This window comes from Nerophis ophidion, linkage group LG09 (genome assembly GCF_033978795.1).
Source record: "Nerophis ophidion isolate RoL-2023_Sa linkage group LG09, RoL_Noph_v1.0, whole genome shotgun sequence".
NCBI lineage: Eukaryota > Metazoa > Chordata > Actinopteri > Syngnathiformes > Syngnathidae > Nerophis > Nerophis ophidion.
This window is the reverse complement of record NC_084619.1, coordinates 48700803-48722990: the sequence shown is the minus strand read 5'-3', so window position 1 is coordinate 48722990 and position 22188 is coordinate 48700803. Positions and strand designations below refer to the sequence as shown.

At 39.9% G+C, this 22188-nt stretch overlaps 1 protein-coding gene and 1 long non-coding RNA gene across 2 annotated transcripts in view; one reads left to right on the top strand and one right to left on the bottom strand.

Moving 5' to 3' along the window:
- LOC133558721 (cytosolic phospholipase A2 beta-like) overlaps positions 1–22188 on the top strand; it is a 90130-nt gene that overhangs the window by 58622 nt on the left and 9320 nt on the right. The window contains 7 exon segments of the mRNA XM_061909873.1: positions 6146–6282; positions 9233–9418; positions 9420–9450; positions 9541–9654; positions 12131–12266; positions 21191–21403; positions 21600–21772. Of these exon segments, the coding sequence (XP_061765857.1) occupies positions 6146–6282; positions 9233–9418; positions 9420–9450; positions 9541–9654; positions 12131–12266; positions 21191–21403; positions 21600–21772 (990 nt within the window).
- LOC133559383 (uncharacterized) lies at positions 19908–21189 on the bottom strand. Its single transcript, XR_009808160.1, has 3 exons — positions 20690–21189; positions 20369–20507; positions 19908–20060 (listed from the first exon to the last, which is right to left on the bottom strand). It is a non-coding gene; the product is annotated as an uncharacterized LOC133559383 (long non-coding RNA).

The window sequence follows — 22188 nt, the reverse complement described above, 5'->3', positions numbered from 1 at the left end:
TGGAATTCTTTCCCATTCTTGTTTTATGTAGAGCTTCAGTCGTTCAAGAGTCTGGGGTCTCCGCTGTCGTATTTTACACTTCATAATGCGCCACACATTTTCGATGAGACACAGGTCTGGACTGCAGGCGGGCCAGAAAAGTACCCGCACTCTTTTTTTTACGAAACCACCCTGTTGTAACACATGCTGAATGTGGGTTGGCATTGTCTTGCTGAAATAAGCAGGGGCGTCCATGAAAAAGACGGCGCTTAGATGGCAGCATATGTTGTTCCAAAACCTGTTCGTACCTTTCAGCATTAATCGTGCCTTCCCAGATGTGTAAGTTACCCATGCCTTGGGCACTAATGCACCCCCATACCATCACAGATGCTGGCTTTTGAACTTTGTGTCGATAACAGTCTGGTTGGTTCGCTTCCCCTTTTGTCCGGATGACACAATGTCAAATATTTCCAAAACCAATTTGAAATGTGGACTCGTCAGACCACAGAACACTTTTCCACTTTGCATCAGTCCATCTTAGATGATCTCGGGCCTAGAGAAGCCGGCGGCATTTCTGAATGTTGTTGATAAATGGCGTTAGCTTTGCATAGTAGAGCTTTCTAAAGTTAATGATTATTTGCAAAAAAAAAAAAGTTTATCAGTTTGAACATCAAATATGCTGTTTTTGTAGCATATTCAACTGAATATGGGTTGAAAATGATTTGCAAATCATTGTATTCCGTTTTTATTTACATCTATCACAATTTCCCAACTCATATGGAAACGGGGTCTGTATGATTATTTAATTCAAGACGAAGACAGGTCTGAGACTATTTATTTTGATACATGTCAGTAAATCCTGGTTGAAAACTAATCTCTCTTTCTCTATATATAGCTTAATCTCTGTACATGAAACAGGACTTGTACGTGTACTGAGGAAACTATAATCGTTTTATAATTGTTTATGTTAACACATCTGCTGTTCTAGGCTGCAGTATTGTTAAATTAAGGACACTCACTATGTTTCCATGCACTAAATGAGTTTGATTTCTCAAAAAATTAGTTTTTTTGTATTTTCACGCCTATATGTGAAGTCCCAGTGTCCGTGCACAATTATATATATATATATATATATATATATATATATATATATATGTATATATATATATATATATATATATATATATATATATATATATATATATATATATATATATGTATATATATATATATGTATACGTGTTTTGATCATACTTGCCAACCCTCCCGATTTTCCCGGGAGACTCTCAAATTTCAGTGCCTCTCTCGAAAATCTCCCGGGGCAAACATTCTCCCGAATTTCTCCCGATTTCCACACGTACAACAATTTTGGGTTGCGTGCATTAAGGGCACTGCGTCAACGTCTACTTTTCTTCCATACAAACAGCGTGCCGGCCCAGTCACACAATACATGCGGCTTTTACAGACACATGAGTGAATGCAAGGCATACTTGATCAACAGCCATACAGGTCACACTGAGGGTGGCCGTATAAACAATTTTAACACTGTTACAAATATGCGCCACACTGTGAACCCACACCACACAAGAATGACAAACACATTTCAGGAGAACATCTACACCATGGATGACGGATCGGCATTTATAATTTGCCAAAGATCATTAGTCATTTTTGCGAGGGCGATCTCCCTACAGTGATTTGCCCTGAAACCGAACTGAAAGGGTTCACAGAGATTGTTAGACGCTAGTTGTTCATTTAGCTGCTGTGCAACAATTTTTTCTCGAATTTTCTAGATTAGGGGAAGGTGGGACTGGTGTTTATACGGCCACCCTCAGTGTGACATCACAACCTGACGTTAAAAAAAAAAGTTTTCAAAAGCATGTTGTTTTAATGTTGTATTTGTGTTGTAAATTATTGGATAGGAAATGACCAAATTCCAATGGTCAAATCCCAACATTGGTTAAACGTCATCAAAAAGCATGTTGTTTCAACGTTAGGTTTGAGTTGCTCAATGTTAGGACCTAATTCAAGTTCTCAACGTCTTTTTAATGTATTGTGCTTGCTGGGAATACGTTTTTATCGGGGTAAATCGTTTCGTTAGGGGTAAAAATGTATTTTGTTTTTAAGGCCTACTGAAACCCACTACTACCCACCATGCAGTCTGATAGTTTATATATCAATGATGAAATATTAACATTGCAACACATGCCAATACGGCCTTTTTAGTTGACTAAATTGCAATTTTAAATTTCCCGTGAAGTGTCGTGTTGAAAACGTTGCGGTATGATGATGCGTGCGTTTGACGTCACCGGTTGTAGCGGACATTATTTTCCAGCCTGATCCAAGCTATAAGTAGTTTGCTTTAATCGCATAATTACACAGTATTCTGGACATCTGTGTTGCTGAATCTTTTGCAATTTGTTCAATTAATAATGGAGAAGTCAAAGTAGAAAGATGGAGGTGGGGAGCTTTTAGCCTTTAGCCACACAAACACAGCTGGTGTTTTCTTGTTTAAAATTCCCGAAGATGAAGCTTTACTATGGATCAGAGCGGTCAAGCGAACATGGTTCCCGACTACATGTCAACCGGCAGTTTTCGGCGAGAGAATTGTGGTAATAATTCGCCACTTACCGGAGACATCAGCGGAGCTTCGTCCTGCTGCAGCTGCCGTGACTTCCCTCAGAGACTCTGGCGTCAACACACTCGTGGCCACACCCCTCCGACTTTCAGGTACTATCTAATCTCACTAAAACACTAGCAACACAATAGCAGATATTTTCCAGAATTATCCTAGTAAATGTGTCTAAAAACACCTGACTCGCTCACACTGCAATCGCCTTTTTTTTTTTTTTACTTTTTCTTTTCTTTTCTAGTTTCACTCTAAATGTCCTCATCCAGAAATCTTTCAACCTCGCTCAAATTAACGGGGAAATTGTCGCTTTCTCGGTTCGAATAGCTCTAGCTGCTGGCTGCTATGATTATAAACAATGTGAGGATGTGAGGAGCCCTACAACCTGTGACATCACGCGCACATCGTCTGCTACTTCCGGTAAAGGCAAGGCTTTTTTATTAGCGACCAAAAAATGCGAACTTTATCGTCGATGTTCTCTACTAAATCCTTTCAGCAAAAATATGGCAATATCGCGAAATTATCAAGTATGACACATAAAATGGACCTGCTATCCCTGTTTAAATAAGAAAATATCATTTCAGTAGGCCTTTAATGTTAGCATTTGAGCTAGTGAGCTGGTGGTAGTCGCTCCGTCAGTTTGTTAATATGCAGTTATCAATTTCTGTTTTTCGATCGTTTAAGCTTAAAATGGTAATACTAATTGGTGGCTTACAGCGGTTACCCTTTACGTTATCGTTACATCGCTATCCACATGCATCACTGATTAATCAACAACATTTTTTGTTGTCGTTCGTACTTACACACTAAAACATGCTGTTTTTTTTTTTTTTTGATATCCCAATTTATAGTTGCGAGGGTTGGGTTAACTTCGGGAGTTATTTTTTGAAGAACAATCCATTTTTTGAGTTATAAGGGTATTATTTTAACTCAATTTCTGGGTTTTCAAATCTATGAACCATTTTTGAGTTGTTTTTTAATGTGTAACGCATTTTTGAGTAAAAGGCTTTTTTTTTTTAATGATAAGGCTACTTTTTTCTTGAAGGAAATTTTATTAAGGATTTATCTCATCAACATTATTTACAATCACACATCTTATGTCCATGAAAATATTTGAGCATGCTGTATAGAACTACTACAACCATAAACAGCAATTCTTGTTAAAAAAAAAAAAAAACCCACTCATATCTTGCATTTGAGTACATTTTTCATGATCCAAATCCTGTTTTGTTTAGTTTTTGACTCCCTCAGTTCTGTTTTCAGCTCCTTTGGGTTTGTGTTTTAGTCGTCATGCGTGCTGATTAGTTTAACCTGGGTCTGATTAGTGTTCGGGACGCTCACCTGCTCCTGGACACTAATTGGGGAGCTACTAATTTCTTGCTCTTCACCACACTCAGGCTGGCTTTCTTATTTGCTTCATGCAACATTTACGTTTGCGATCCATGCTTTTGGTTCATGATTCCTGAGCTAAATTTGGCCTTAGCTCCCCGTACTATCAGCACGCTTACTTTGTTTGTTTGTGCCTGCCTGATTTATGAAATTAAATAATTTTCTTACCTATATTTACTTGATGGGGCGGCATAGCTTGGTTGGTAGAGTGGCCGTGCCAGCAACTTGAGGGTCGCAGGTTCGTTTCCCGCTTCCGCCATCCTAGTCACTGCCGTTGTGTCCTTGGGCAAGACACTTTACCCACCTGCTCCCAGGGCCACCCACACTGGTTTAAATGTAACTTAGATATTGGGTTTCACTATGTAAAGCGCTTTGAGTCACTCGAGAAAAGCGCTATATAAATATAATTCACTTCACTTCACCTGTACCTTGCCTCCGGTGTTTTCCATCTGCGTCTTGGGAGAACGACCCATGCAGTAAAATGCGACCCCGACGTGACAATATTTTAATGGAATTAAAATAATTTTGAGTTGGACAAACCAGCAGCAAAATGTATAATTTTTAACCAACTATTGGGTCAAGGAGCGCTAAATTGCGCAAACCAATAATTGGGTTTGGAATAACCCCACCTTGTAGTGAGCATAACTCAGCTTTTGTGGTGAATAAATTCAACCCAATAGTTGGGTTATGAATCAACCAACATTGAGTTAGAATAATTAAACTTTTGTGTTAAATAATTCAACCCAATAGTTTGGTTGGGAATAACCCATCATTAAAGGCCTACTAAAATGAGATGTTCTTATTCAAACGGGGATAGCAGGTCCATTCTATGTGTCATACTTGATCATTTCGCGATATAGCCATATTTTTGCTGAAATGATTTAGTAGAGAACATCCACGATAAAGTTCGCAACTTTTGGTCGCTAATAAAAAAGCCTTGCCTATACCTGAAGTCGCAGATGATGAGGTCTACCGTGTGAGGGCTCCTCACATCCTCACATTGTTAATAATGGGAGCCTCCAACAAAAAGAGCTATTCGGACCGAGAAAACGACAATTTCCCCATTAATTTGAGCGAGGATGAAAGATTCGTGGCTGAGGATATTGATAGCGAAGGACTAGAAAAAAAAAAGGCCATTGCATTGTGAGCGATTCAGATGTTTTGAGACACATTTACTAGGATAATTCTGGGAAATCCCTTATCTTTCTATTGTGTTGCTAGTGTTTTATTGAGTTAAATAGTATCTGATAGTCGGAGGGGTTTGTCCACGGGTGTGTTGACGCCAGTGTCTGAGGGAAGTCACGGCAGCTACATGGACGGCAAGCTCCACAGATCTCCGCTAAGAGGCGACTTTTTACCACAGTTTTCTCACCGAAACCTGCCGGTTGACAAGTGGTCGGGAACCATGTTCGCTTGACCGCTCTGATCCATAGTAAAGCTTCACCTCCGGGAATTTTAAACAAGGAAACACTGTTTGTTTGTGTGGCTAAAGGCTAAAGCTTCCCACCTCCATCTTTCTACTTTGACATCTCACATTATTAATTGAACAAATTGCAAAAGATTCAGCAACACAGATGTCCAGAATACTGTGTAATTGCGCGATGAAAAGAGACTAATATGTCCCCTCCAACCAATAACGTCACAAACACACGTCATTATACGCATCATCATTCCGCGACGTTTTCAACAAGAAACTCTGCGGAAAATTTTAAATTGTAATTTAGTAAACTAAACCAGCCGTATTGGCATGTGTTGCAACGTTAATATTTCATCATTGATTTATAAACTATCAGACTGAGTGGTTGGTATTAGTGGGTTTCAGTAGGCCTTTAAGGTATCATAACTCAACTTTTTGGTGAAATAATTCAACGCAAAAGTTGGGTTGAAAAAAATTAACCCAAAATGTTGAGTTAAAATAACTCAAATTAGCAGTTGGGTTACAATTGGGTTATTTTTTAACCCAACATTTTTTAATGTATACCAACATTAAGAAAACAAGTATTTCATCTTTTAGTCATTGTCTTTACCCCTTACACTTTACATATGAACACAGATATTTTATGGTGGTTTTATTTGAACCCAAAAAAATATTGAATGAAGGGAATAATTACGAACCTTATAAATTGAACTTACTCATTCTATATTTAGGTGCCAACAATTGCTCTGGTGGGATCAAGAGGAGGAAGCAGAGCAATGACAGAACTGCTTGGTTGTGGGAAGAGCTTGAAGAACTTAAATGTGCTCGATTCAGTCACTTATATCACCGGAGTATCTGGATCTACTTGGTAAGTTTCGTGTTGTGGTATTTATCAACACGTAAGTACGCAGTTCTTCTTCAAATAAAATGATAGCAGAAAAACAACATACTGTGAAAAACACACACTCCTTATTTACTTGTTTAATATCCAGTCCAGTAAGTTTTAGCCAGTTCCAGATCATGTGTATCAGATCCGTCTCGTGTCTCTACGTTGTAATAAAAAAGACAAAATAATAATAACCGATGGACATCCTTTTCAATGGAAGACAGAAGGAAACCAAAAAATCTGCAACTATCAAGTCGATAGTAATTTGGGGTATCCAGATACAAAATTTTTACTTCCAATGGAGTATTCTAGCCTTGAGTATTGGACAATACCGATATTGATTTTGTATGATCAGATAGACTTTATTCATCCCACAATGTGGTTGCTGTGCAGATTTAAAAAGTACAGAAAAATAAGGTAAAATACAAATAACACAGGGGATACTTTAAAGAAAACAAAATGCATAACATAGAGCACAGAGCTGATGCAACCAGCAGGAAACAAATAATTGTATTATTTTGTACTGTGGAATGTTAGAAAAGGTTGCATCAAGTGAAACTAGTAAAACGGAATAATGCTCGTTATCAAATTATTTACCATCTGGAATAGATTTATGATGTCTTGAAGTTGAAGTGGAATGCAAATTGGTTTTTATTCGCAACACCTTGTGACCACAATAATTCAAATCATTAAAAAAAAAATGTTACTACCTTCTAAATTCGTGTTTCAACATTATAAAAGCTGTGGATGGAAATTGATAAGATTTTTACAGTTCCGATGCCACTTTTGATTCTGCTTTAAACGGTTCTCTTATCATCATCATCATCATTATTTATATTTATTCCTTTCATGAAAATGCATGTACACAAGCCACGTACAATTGACACTTTCATTGTTTTTTTTTTCTTATACATTTCCATGATCAGAAAGGAGCAGATGGAAGAATACTATTCTTATATTTGACTGCACCCTTTTTAACACATATTATTTTAGATGACTTTATAACTGTTCCCTCCACCAACACCCGAACTCCGACATACTTTTAAAATTTCCTTTAAACATTTTCACAATGACACGTCCAATCTAAATCAAAATTCAGTTTGATATGATTCCAGTTTTCTCTTTTATCTAATCGATTCTTATTTAGAAAAAAAGACAACAAAAAGGTAGATAAGCATCATTGATGTTTTATTTAGAGATAACATGACCTTGTTGGCCCTGCGATTAGGTGGCGACTTTTCCAGGGTGTACCCCGCCTTACCCCCAAATGCAGCTGAGATAGGCTCCAGCAACCCCCGCCACTTCGAAAGGGAAAAGCGGTAGAAAATGGATGTATGGATGGATGACCTTGCAAAGCCAACAGTAATGTTTTAAAGTGGGACTGCACTTTTTTTTTCTTTTTTCCCCCCTATTATTCACAATCCTTATGAGAGACAAGAAAACAGGGGGGGGGAGGGGTGACGACGACGAGACGCACAGCTCGTAGAGACGGGAACGAAGGGAGACTGCTGGGGGGACAACAAGAAAGACAAGGGACTAATCAAACACCAGGAAGACAACACAGAGAGCAAAGAGCAAGGTTGCAGAGAGCTAAAATCGCTTACGGTACAGGAACGGATGGTTACGTTCTGGCCCGGAACGCAGGTCTGCACTTGCTTCAGAAGCCCAGGAAGATCATCACGGACAAGTGCGCTGATTGCAGATTGAAAGTCGGAGTGACGCGCGAAAGGTGCAGTCTTGTAGGTGCAATCAACAGAGCGCACAGATGAGTGCACATGGGCATGTGACACACTGCGCTCTTATTGGTTTTGTCTCCTCAGTGGCAAATACTACTGGAGTATTGATATATTTAGTTTATTTAGCCATTTATATGATTGGAAATGCTTTATTTTTCATTTCTTGTTATGGTTTGCAAGGGGAGTGATGGAAAAAGGACACCAGGTGGCAGTTATGTACAGAGATGTATTATATATAGTAGAGATATATATATATATATATATATATATATATATATATATATATATATATAATACTACTAATAATAATAAACAATACCAATAAACTATAGAATGGTGTGTGTCAAAAATCCAAGAGTGTGTATGGAGTAAGACTGTGAAGTATTCAATTGGAGCGTTTTACCATAAGTGTTGGAGACGCGGTGCTGTCAGACAAGGACAAGGCAGTCAGGATTGTTCAGGGGAGGAAACGGGGTCGATAGGCAGGAGCGAGTCGTCGTAGTCCGGAGGCGAGAGAGGAGTCGGGAAACGAGGGAGGCAGTCCAGATCCAGGGCAACGGAAGGGGAACACTGCGGAAAACACGAGAGAACAAACACGGATGTCAGAACACGAGGGGAAAGGCGCAGAGAGAGAACATAAGCCTTACTGTATCCGATTAGAGAACTAAGTTCCCGCGCCGATCCTTGGGTCCACTGGTCCTTTATTGAGCATGCCCTCATCAGTACCAGGTGAGCAGATTGGAAAATGAGTGCAGGCTTGTTGCTATGTGGACGTGCTGCGCTAAGCATGAGCGGGGGCGTGTCCGGATGCGCTGTCAGCGGGTCCTCTGGGTGGAACCGCAGCGGAGGAAGATGCAGACTGCGGGTGTTCCACAATATTTCTCCCCCCAAAACAACTCCCATATGGTGAAACCATGACATTTGAAGTGCGATGTGGCTCGGGACGATTGTAAATTTATTTCCTGATTGAGTTGGAATTGGCATCCAATTGTGCTGTTGAGATCTTAAATCATTAATAATTTATCGTCAAATTTAGTGACACCACCGTGTAATGCAAGCAGAAAATAATTCGGATCCAGTTGAAATCCAGTTGTTTGTGATCAACGTGGCAAATAAATGGTGACTCTACTATTGCCATTTCTATGTATTTGCATTTTTAAAGCTGTTCACATGCACTGTATTATCCTCATGAACAGGGCTATGTCTGCATTGTATCAAGAGGCAAACTGGTCACATGACGGCATAGACAGAACCATTGCTGAAATAAAGAAGGAGATTACTAAGGATTTCCTGAGTGTCTTCACGCCGGAGAAAATGCAATATTACAGCCAAAAGATGGAAGAAAAAATTAAGAATGGCCATATGGCGTCGCAAACTGACATACCTCATATATGAACAGATTATCTTCGGGAAGGTAAGTACTGTAGCTGGAAAATTACTGTATTTTTGTATTTTCGTCTTTTTGTCCGGAAAGGATCCTCTTAATATGAGTTGACATTTGCAGAAGATGACCAGTACTCTGGCAGAGCAGCTGAAGGCAGTAAATGAAGGACAAAACCCTTTGCCCGTGTACACTGCTGTCAACATAAAGGAGAAGATAGGCTGTGAATCTGAAGATGTTAAGTTTGGATTCTTTTTATTTGGACACTTTCTTACACATGCTTGTGTTACCGCCTTTGTTAACTTATGTACGTACTTCCAATGAATAAATCATAGTGAACCAAAATCAAAAGTGAACTACGGTAGTTAGAAGAATATGTAGCGGCGACACCAAGGAAGGACCATGTCACCTTTCTTCTCATTATTTAATTTTTCCCTTCAAACTGTCAAACTCGTTTGGATTTGCACTTGCATGGCTTAATCTTTGAGACAAGCATATGCTACTGGCAGGATCAACCAGGTAGGAAAGTGAAATTAACTATGGTTAAATGTTGGAAATAATTTACATATCAACATTTTTTGCATGTTTGGTCAAAGCTGCTCAAACGCTGGGACTATCATGATAAACAAAGAACATATGAAAGAATCTGCTCCATTACGTGGACTTTAATATCCACGCACTGTAACGGTCTCATCTCAGACTGTACAACTCCTCTCTGGGGGGTTGGGGGGATACAAGGATGATAGAGTATCATACTTGCCAACCTTGAAATTATTATTATTCATTATATATATAAAAATAAAAGAAATAGTTGAATTTCCGAAGGCACCTATCAAATACACAGTACTAAAAACACAGTTGTTCCACTAACTGTACTGTGCTTGCTGGTTACAAAAAAACAACAACAACACTTACCTTTCACTATTTGAGTTAACCTTTGTTCTGCCATTTGTGTACTGGCGAGCGATCTCCGAATCCAGGAACATATCTTTCACAGATTTTTTGTAGACATCCGCAAATGAGAACGGTATGTTGCTTCCAGCTATCAGCATAGCCATCTTTGTCTCAGCATAAGTTACACCATCAGGTCTCCATTTTGCGAGGTGGGCCATAATACTGGGTTGAGAACGATGCTGCGCTGCGGACGCCTTGTGCTTCGCTGACCGTTCATGGCTGAGTATATCCGTTCGGCCACCGTGTTCAATGGAGAAGTCTGTTCTACAAAATTTACAGGCAACATACCCATTCCCCTTCGAACTCTCCTGGATAAACTGAAATTCTTGTTTCCATTCGTCTTGGAACTTGCAAACGTATTTCTTCATTTTGCTTGTCGACGGTGTAATATATTGGGTTGAAGTCAATAACCAGGCGAGGTGATGAAGTTACGTCTCTTTACTGTTGGCTTCAGAACAGACTCCCTAATGCATGTTCCTTGACTGCACTTATATATATTCTACATATATGTGGAATATATGTAGAATATATTTATATTGTTCATATATTATATTATATATATTATATTATTTATTATTATCATTGTTTATTGTGAGCTAACTGTGGTGCTGAATTTCCCCCAGGGATCAATAAAGTACATTCTATTCTATTCTGTGTACAGTAGATGGCAGTATTGTCCTGTTTAAGAGAGTCACACATTGCTAAGTCAGGTTGGCATGGAGCTGGAAGGGACGTGGTCTCCAGCTCCGACTGAACTTCGGGAGATTTTCAGTAGAAAATTTGTCCCGGGAGGTTTTCGGGAGAGGCGCTGAATTTCGGGAGTGTCCCGGAAAATCCGGAAGGGTTGGCAAGTATGCAGGGGATGCAAAACATTAACATTAAGGAGAGTGGCCGTGCGCAACCCGAGATTCCCTGGTTCAATCCCCACCTAGTACCAACCTCGTCACGTACATTTTGTCCTGAGCAAGACACTTCACCCTTGCTCCTGATGGGTGCTGGTTAGCGCCTTGCATTGCAGCTCCCCCCATCAGTGTGTGGATGTGTGTGTGAATGGGTAAATATGGAAGTAGTATCAAAGCGCTTTGAGTACCTTGAAGCTAGAAAAGCGCTATAGAAGTACAACCCATTTTATCATTTTAAATAAACTGCCACAAAACACAGTGCAATAACAGTGCAATACATTTTCATAACATGTTCCCTACTGCCTAGTTTCTCTTGTTATATTTTTATTTTTACTCTTATATTTTTTTCTTAATGTTGTTATTTTATTTTTATTCTCATTGTAATATTTTCTATTATATATTACTATATTTCGATAACTTGGTGTCGTGTGACCTTTTCCAAAAATTAGCATTTTACTATTTTTTTTTTAAACATCTTTGTGAAAGTATCAACGGATAACCTTAAGGGGAACATTATCACCAGACCTATGTAAGCGACAATATACTTGCAAAGCCCTTTTTATGTGCAAGACAAAAACAAAAGTAAATTAATTGCTCTGTTGTATATATTCCTGTTTCATTTCATTCTTGCATTTCATCTTTTTTTTTTTTAACTCTAGTTTTTTGTACTTCATGTGTACACTGAGGCTGACTCATGTATGAATTGAACTAAAACTTGACTCAAATAGCCATCGAATGAACAGAACTTGCAGATTGAGGACCGTCTGTATTTTCATCAAGTTGAAAGTTAAAATTTATGCATATTTGATATGTTACCAACCTAACATGTTCTGCTCTTCCTTAAAACATAAACAGAGTGGTGTGAGTTCACGCCCTACGAGGTTGGCTTTCAAAAGTACGGGGCGTTTGTGAAAGCTGAAGACTTCGGCAGTCAGTTCTTCCTTGGACATCTCATCAAAAAACTCCCCGAAGTCTATATCTCTTATCTGATCGGTAACAGTGTTGCTTTTTGACTGTAGTGTTATTGCACGATACTTCAATTCTACTTGGATTAGGAATATGGAGCAGCTTCTTTTCTGTCAACATGACTGAACTATTGATGCACAGCACTGACTATGAACTTAACTGGGATGCCTGGTTTGACCAGATGTCACCAACTTAGGTAAATATACCTTATGTTCTACTACACTTCTTTCTGACTCTTTTTTTTACGTAACACAAAAATCCTTTATCATGTAAAATAAAAACGATTCCCCACCAAATATTTGCAGAATACACCCAATCAAGCATTTGTTTGTTAGTTTGCAAAATATGATGTGCATTATTAGATCACAGAGTGCAGTGTTTATCAAATAGTGGGTCGAGACCGCTGGGGGGTCGTGGTGAGCTGTCAGCAGGTTAAAATTGTCATTTTTTGTGTCTACACTCTCGTATTCATGTTGAATTAGTACAGAAACCTGCAGCTAGGTGGCAGCATTCCACACATTAGATGCCCACTAACTACACCAGGAGTAGGGAACCTATGGCTCAGGAGCCAGATGTGGCTCTTTTGATGACTGCATCTGGCTCTCGGATAAATCTGAGCTGACACTGCTTGACACAATAAGTAATGAATGATTCCACTTGTACTCAAAGTGTTAAAAATAACGTTCAAAATATAAAACATTCTCATGCATTTAAATCCATCCATCCTTTTTCTACTGCACTTGTTCAAGAAGTTGCATTAAGGGTAAGAAGTGATTTATTTATTATTGGTTAGTTTAGGGTTTGCCCTCCGGGGGGTTCTTCAGACCACCAAGCACCGACATAAGAGCCTGTTTCAGGGTTACAATATTTTTTTTATTTTTCAACAAGTCTATGAGTTGCTTCAGCTATTTTTTTTTCTCTTTTGTTCTCGCTCGCACTCTAGCTTTGATTGATTGATTGATTGATACTTTTATTAGTAGATTGCACAGTACAGTACATATTCCGTACAATTGACCACTAAATGGTAACACCCGAATAAGTTTTTCAACTTGTTAATCAACCCCGTCTCTCCTCCTGGCTGCTGCTTATAAACAGAATGACAGGTGATTAGATAACAAGGCCCAGGTGGGCCATCTACGCACCTGTTACTGATTTCGAGGCCGGTCCTGGCAACACCCCGCTTCGCTGCAGGCTCGCAGGTCACACCCCCTCCACTGTTAGCTTCAGAATAACAAAGTTATTACAAAGAATAAGATACTTATTATACTCTAGAAATGTTGGTCTTACTTAAAAATGCACACGTTTAGTTGTGTTCAGTGTTAAAAAAAAAATATGGCTCTTATGGAAATACATTTAAAAATATTTGGCTTCTTGGCTCTCTGTCAAAAAGGTTCCCGACCCCTGAACTACACAGTGGTAGTAGTGGTAAGTACACAGGAGCACGAGTACAGAGCTAACAGGGGCAAAGTTTGTCACAGGAACAAAATGAAAAAAGGAGTCCCTGCCAGTAGGGAATGGAAAGAATGTAACTCAGCTCGTGCAGAAAAAAAATATATATATTATAAAATTCTCAATAGTAACTCAATTCAGAGGGGTTCGCGGTAAAAGCAATTGAGACTGGCCATTGTGATGAATTGATGGCTTGTCTGGGGTGTGCCCTGCCTTCTTCCCCCTAGAAATGAATGATTGATTGATTGATTGATTGATGGATTGATGGATTGAAACTTTTATTAGTAGATTGCACGGTTGAGTACATATTCCGTACAATTGACCACTAAATGGTAACACCCGAATAGTTTTTCAACTTGTTTAAGTCTGGGTCCACGTTAATCAATTCATGTTACAAATATATACTATCAGCATAATAAAGTCATCACACAAGTTAATCAGAGTATATACATTGAATTATTTACATTATTTACAATCAGGGGCTGGGATGTGGAGGGGGGGTACAGGTTTGGTTGATATCAGCACTTCAGTCATCAACAATTGCATCATCTGAGAAATGGACATTGAAACATTGTTGGACTGACTTTGTAGGATATGTACAGCAAGTAGTGGACATAGAGTAATCAGAAAGCATAATAACAAGAATATATACATTTGACTATTTACATTTGATTATTTACAATACGGGGAGGTGGGATGTGGAGGGGGGAGGGTGTTAGTTTAGGGTCGAAGTTGCCTGGAGGTGTTCTTTTAGTGCGGTATTAAAGGGCAACATTATCACAATTTCAGAAGGGTTAAAACCAATAAAAATCTGATCCCAGTGGCTTATTTTATTTTTCGAAGTTTTTTTCAAAATTGTACACATCATGGAATATCCCGAAAAAAGGCTTTAAAGTGCCTGATTTTCGCTATCTGTAAATCCACTGTCCATTTTCCTGTGACTTCACATAGTGATGCCAATACAAACAAACATGGCAGATAGAACAGCAAGATATAGCGACATTAGCTCGGATTCAGACTCGGATTTCAGCGGCTTAAGCGATTCAACAGATTACGCATGTATTGAAACGGATGGTTGGAGTGTGGAGGCAGATAGCGAAAACGAAATTGAAGAAGAAACTTAAGCTATTGAGCGAATAGCTATTGAAGCTATACGGCGATCGCCTTCTAACCAACGATTGCATCTTTTGACCACTGGAACAACTTAAATCTGTTGATTGGTAAGTGTTTGTTTGGCATTAAATGTGGGTGGAGGGAAAGGCTGGATGCAATTATAGCTACACATGTACATACAGCTAGCCTAAATAGCATGTTAGCATCGATTAGCTGGCAGTCATGCCGTGACCAAATATGTCTGATTAGCACATAAGTCAATAACATCAACAAAACTCACCTTTGTGATTTTGTTGACTTTATTGTTGGAAATGCATCTGCTTTGAGTGTCGTAGGATATCCACACAATCTTGCCATTTCTGCCATGTTAGCATCGATTAGCATGCCGTGCTAATCGATGCACACTCCACGTAAGACAACTTGAATCCGTCCCTGATCGTGTTGTTACACCCTCCGACAACACACCGACGAGGCATGATGTCTCCAAGGTACAGAAAACAGTCGAAAAAACGTAAAATAACAGAGCTGATTTGACTTGTGTAATGTGTTTGAGAAAATGGTGGATTGCTTCCCATTGTGACGTCACGGGTGAAAGGTCATCGCTCCGACAGCGAACAATTGAAAGGTGTTTAAATCGCCAAATTCACCCTTTTAGAGTTTGGAAATCGGTTAAAAAAACATTTGGTCTTTTTTCTGCAACATCAGGGTATATATTGACACTTACATAGGTCTGGTGATAATGTCCCCCTTTAAAGGAGGCTGAAGATGCACTTTATTTTACCCCTTTTTGGAGTGCATTCCACATTGATGTGGCATAGAAGGAGCAATGAGTTAAGACCTTTGTTGGATCGGAATCTGGGTTTAACGTGTTTTTTTGGAGCTCCCCCTGGTGTTGTGGTTATGGCGGTCATTTACGTTAAGGAAGTAGTTTGACATGTATTTCGGTATCAGGGAGGTGTAGCGGATTTTATAGACTAGGTTCAGTGCAAGTTGTTTTACTCTGTCCTCCACCCTGAGCCAGCCCACTTTGGAGAAGTGGGTTGGAGTGAGGTGTGATCTGGGGTGGAGGTCTGAAAGTAACCGGACTAGCTTGTTCTGGGATGTTTGGAGTCTAGATTTGAGGGTTTTGGAGGTACTGGGGTACCAGGAGGTCCATGGGTGATTGAAAAAGGGTTGAATGAGTGTTCCCGCTGGAATCTTCATGGTGCTTTTCTTGACCAGAGAGGAGATTCTTCAGAGAAATCTTGTTCGTTGGTTGACCTTTTTGATCACCTTGGTTGGCATTTTATCACAGGAAAGATTAGCCTCTAGAATGGAACCTAGGTAGGTGATCTCATCCTTCCTGGTGATAACAATGTAATCCACTTTTATAGTGAAGTCACTGACTTTCTTAAGGTTGATGTGGGACCCAAAAGGATGGCGACCGTTTTACCTTAGTGTATGGATAGCTTGTTGTCAGCAAGCCAGGTGCAAATTCTACAGCGTTCGGCACTGAGGATTTATTCCACCTGTGACTTGTCCTTGCCGGATACCAGCAGGGCCGAGTCATCCGCAAACAGGAACAATTCACAGTCGCATGCTGATGACATGTTGTTTACATATATTAGGAACACTAAAGGCCCTAATATACTGCCTTGGGGGACTCCACAGCTTACGGGGAGTGGGGGGCGGGGGGGCACGGTGCCGTTCACCTCTACCACCTGTTATGGATGGATGACCTGGTTGCTTACTTCAGGACAGGTGTTAGAAATCTGATAGCATTTACGATGATTAAAAAATTAGATAGCTAATAATATTTCAGTTAAGTTTAATGAGATTTTATGTGTCATGATGTGTACCCAGGGGGATTGAAGAAACAGACAAACTGACCAAAAAAGTAATTGATTTATAGTCGCTAACAAATAGCAAAATAAAAATGGTTTCTAAAATGTTGAACTGACACTGTAGTAAATGTTAACACAACAGAAATATAGCCGTGGAATTGCAATAATAAGGTTGCTTGAGCCAAATTAGGAACTTCTAAATGCATACTACACACACCCTAAGATCAAAAATGTAAAATGGTTCGTTCCACCTGGATAGCGGAAAACCTAGCGTGGATCACATCACGCAACACGGACGTCATCAAATCGCACCTTTAAAGGGGAACTATTCTCTTAAATCTACATTTGAAACACTTCCTTGTGGTTTAGATAATATGTATTGAATATATTTTGTTGTATATCTGTCTCCACAGTCACATTTATAACAATATTTTGTTTTTCGGGACGGTATAGCTCGGTTTGTAGAGTGGCCGTGCCACCAACTTGAGGGTTCCAGGTTCGATTCCCGCTTCTGCTAACCTGGTCACTGCCGTTGTGTCCTTAGGCAAGACACTTTACCCACCGGCTCCCAGTGCCACCCACGCTGGTTTAAATGTAACTTAGATATTGAGTTTCACAATGTAAAGCGCTTTGAGTCACTAGAGAAAAGCGCTATGTAAATATGATTCGCTTCACTTCAATTCACTAGTTTCTGCAAGAAGTTGGTTTGTGGAGGCGTTCCCAGATTGCAAATGAAACCACACCTTACCCTCGCCAAAAAAATAGTAATTTGTCTTTTGTAAATATACACATAGCATCACAGATTTTTTTCTCTCCCAGATACAGCTGAAAATAATCTTCATAAGCATAGTCTGTATTCATCTTGTCACATAATTGGGTAAACCTGAATAGTTTCTGCATATACATTTTATTCCACATGAGACTGAAGGGGGAAGTTTAAAAAACATTACAGGGCATTGTCCTACGTACAAACCCCGCTTCCATATGAGTTGGGAAATTGTGTCAGATGTAAATATAAACGGATTACAATGATTTGCAAATCCTTTTCAACCCATATTCAATTGAATGCACTACAAAGACAAGATATTTGATGTTCAAATTCATAAACTTTTATTGTTTCAGCAAATAATAATTAACTTATAATTTCATGGCTGCAACACGTGCCAAAGTAGTTGGGAAAGGACATGTTCACCACTGTGTTACATCATCTTTTCTTTTAACAACACTCAATAATAATTTGGGAACTGAGGAAATTAATTGTTTAAGCTTTGAAAGTGGAGTTCCTTCCCATTCTTGTTTTATGTAGAGCTTCAGTCGTTCAACAGTCCGGGGTCTCCGCTGTCATATTTTACGCTTCATAATGCGCCACACATTTTCGATGGGAGACAGGTCTGGACTGCAGGCGGGCCAGGAAAGTACCTGCACTCTTTTTTTACGAAGCCACGCTGTTGTAACACTTATTTTGCTGAAATAAGCAGGGGTGTCCATAATAACGTTGCTTGGATGACAACATATGTTGCTCCAAAACCTGTATGGACCTTTCAGAATTAATGGTGCCTTCACAGATGTGTAAGTTACCCATGCCTTGGGCACTAATACACCCCCATACCATCAAAGATGCTGGCTTTTGAACTTTGCGCCTATAACAATCTGAATGGTTATTTTCCTCTTTGTTCTGGAGGACACCACGTCCTCTGTTTCCAAATATAATTTGAAATGTGGACTCGTCAGACCACAGAACACCTTTCCACTTTGCATCAGTCCATCTTAGATGAGCTCGGGCCCAGCCAAGCCGACAGCTTTTCAGGATATTGTTGCTAAATGGGTTTGGCTTTTTGTAGTAGTTTTAACTTGCACTTACAGATGTAGCGACCAACTGTAGTTACTGACAGTGGTTTTATGAAGTGTTCCTGAGCCCCTGTGGTGATATCCTTTACACACTGATGTCGGTTTTTGATGCAGTACCGCCTGAGGGGTCAAAAGTCCGTAATATCATCGCTTACGTGCAGTGATTTCTCCAGATTCTCTGAACCTTTTGATGATTTTACGGACCGTAGATGGTAAAATCGCTGAATTCCTTGCAATAGCTCGTTGAGAAATGTTGTTCTAAAACTGTTCGACAATTTGTTACAAAGTGGTGACCCTCGCCCCATCCTTGTTTGTGAATTACTTAGCATTTCCTGGAAGCTACTTTTATACCTAATCATGGCAACCAACTTTTCCCAATTAGCCTGCACACCTGTGGGATGTTCCATATAAGTGTTTGATGAGCATTCCTCAACTTCATCAGTATTTATTGCCACCTTTCCCAACTTCTTTGTCACGTGTTGCTGGCATAAAATTCTAAAATTAATGGTTATTTACACACAAAAAAAAGTTAATCAGTTTGACCATTAAACATGTCTTTGTAGCATATTCAACTGAATATGGGTTGAAAATTATTTGCAAATCATTGTATTCCGTTTATATTTACATCTAAAACAATTTCCCAACTCATATGGAAACAGTGTTTGTATAAAATAAATATAACTAGTAATAGTCTCATTTTTGGGGGCGTCCTTAGTACTCTCACACAGACACAGTGACAGGTTTTTACCGCTATACATGCAGGGATGGTAATACACCCGCTGTGTGCTCAGTTTGTATTCAAAAAGTGTGGGTGCTTAAAGAATATGGCGGCACTATTATATTCATCAAAATACAACAAGGACAACAGAACAGAGAAAAGATAAATGATTGGCTGGCGGTTCTGAGGAAACAGCAGTCAATGTGCACGTGGTGTAGGGGAAGCAGCAGAAAAAGCCAGATACCGAATTCCTAACAAAATAGTATCAACATTCAAGTCGTATTCCAACGGTGACTTTGTTCACACATGCGTGAGGAAGACTGCAGAACGGGCGTGTCGCAAAAAGCGTTTGCTGATCTGACCTGTCGGCAGCAACAGCTGAAACACAAAGTCAAATCATTTTTTGCACTTGCTGCTGCAATTGATGAGAGCGCTGATATTCCAGTCGCTGCTCACTGGACAAATGTAGACAAAACATCGACGTCACGTTCTTGAGGAGAAGGCTTGAAAGTTTTCATTTTAAATGTGCAAACATGTCTTAAAATATCTGAAGTTGGTTATGATATGTTTTGTAAAATTATATTTCATTTCAATGTACTTTCAAGGATTCAAGGAACTTTATTATCATTGCAGCACATATACATATAATTAATTAATTAATTATATGTATATAATTAATTAAAAGAAGATCACAGACATGCTAACACACAAAGTCACTACGTCAGCAGCTGGCCAACTCGCAGCACCTCGAAATACCTTGCAGCACCAAGCTACCAAAATGGACGCGGGGACTAGACCCAGCAGGCCCCAACAAAGACGGGCATCCGGAAGGGGTGGACGGTGGGACCCAGGAGCTCCAGACACGCAGACCTGATGCAGTAGATGACACAAAATTAAGTACCTGAGGTCCCAGATTTAACCCAGTGAGTACCACAAAAACATTAGTATATACATTAGAATTTGAATACATTAGGATATGCATAAATTAGGTAGAATGAATAGAAAAAAATAGACTAAATTCTAAATCTGGTGTAACGGTACAGTGAGGAAGGAGACGGCACTGAGACAGGGACGTTGTTAAGCTTGCTGCGTGTTTATTAACACAAGAGAGTGACGTGTGTAATTAACCCAAATACGTGGTGTGTGACTCTGTGAAGCGATTACTCGGTGAGTGTTACCCGGAGCTGTTGAAGGTGTGTGTTGTGAAAGATGGGGTGGTCCAGAGAGGGCAATGCAGGCTCGAAGGTCCGTGGGCAAGCAAGAGGTCAAGGGCTGGAGCGAGGCGTCGTAGTCCGCAGGCAGGCGAAATGTTGAGATCTAGGGAGGCAGCAAGAAGTTCAGAGGGAATCTGGGGAAACGAGACACACAGCTCGAAACCAGGGAACGAAGAGGAGCTGCCGGATGACGACACAGTACAAGACACAATGAGCACAGAGGAGGGGAAACACGGAGAGCGAGGAAGCACATAGGCAAGAGAGCTAGAGACGTGTAGGGCTTACTGTACTGGTACAAGTAGCTACGTTCTGGCACTGGAACGCAGGACACGCTGGTTTAAGAAGGCAGTGAGGTCTTCATCAGCGTCAGGAGTGTCGATTGCCGAGTGAGTGCAGCTGCGCGGGGCTGCGGCAGGAGAGGAGCACCCGTGGGCGTGTTCAAAGGCACGCTCAGCGGCACGCACAGCAGAGTGTGTGTCGGTAGGTGTTTGAACCGTCACATCTGGACTGCAAATAGAATGTGAAAACAATGACAGCAAACCAAAGCAAATAAAAGCCCTGTTCAGCACAGTTGGGCCACATACAAGTTAAGTGATGTACTTTTTTGCATGTGAACTGAGGGGTAAAACATGGACTTGTTATTTATGTGTGATTATCATAAATGTGCTGGTCAGGCCCACTTGAAAACCAACATTGTTTGATACCCCTGGTTAAAGTAATTTTCTGTAGGTAACTAATTGACTACAGTAACTGACTTGATAAGTATCACTCCACGTTCCAGTTAAGTGCTGACCTTGCTTTTATATTTCCCTTCGACAGAAACTGACAGTGAGGATTCGACTCTTGATACACGCCACGTCGAGCCATCCACATACGTCTCTAGAATCATCAGTGATTTCTTGAGGAACCGCCCAATTGTCTCGACAGTTTACAACTTCTTGCATGGTCTCTTCCTGCACTCAGATTACAATAAACATGCCAACTTTAAAGCTTGGAAAGGTATATTTAGATTTGTTCCTACAAATAACATGTGGAAAAATGTCCCAATAGTTTACTATGATCATGAGTTTTACAATAGGCCTACATGACTTCAGTAGTTATCATATTTGGTTATGTTAATTAGTTTTACATTTCACTACATTATTTGTGTGCTTATTATGTTGTGTTGATGAATGCATCTTCCATGTCTTCGCAGAAACACACCCTGATGCATTTCCAAACACACTGACCCCACATGACTCCAAATGACATCTTATTGATAGTGGTCTTTCCATCAATGTTGGCTTTGCCCCCATCCTGCCCCCAGAGAGAGAAGTAGACCTCGTCATATGTGTTGATTATTCTTGGAACCGGGGGAACATGTTCAAGGTAAGCGTAAAAATTATTCAAGGAACTTTATTGTCATACCAGAACACTTGAGACACAGATAAAAGTGTAATGATACATCATAATCACCGTTTCGTACATCTGTTTTAAGATCCCCGGTCGGTTTATTTTGGGTACAGTACGGAAACAAACAATAATATGGTGTTCCCTCGCCGCTTTGATCACTTCCTGCTGAACGGTCTGATTTTTAAAACTGTACATAGCTATTTCAAAAAACATGTCTACCAAAATGTATTTCATATCACAAGCCATTTATCGTTAGCAGTAATAATAATAACTTACCGTATTTCCTTGATTTGCAGCAGGGCATATAGTATGCGGCTGCCTTGAATTACTGCCGGGTCAAACTTGCTTCCCAAAATAATTAGCGCATGCTTAGTATTACCGCCTGGTAGAGA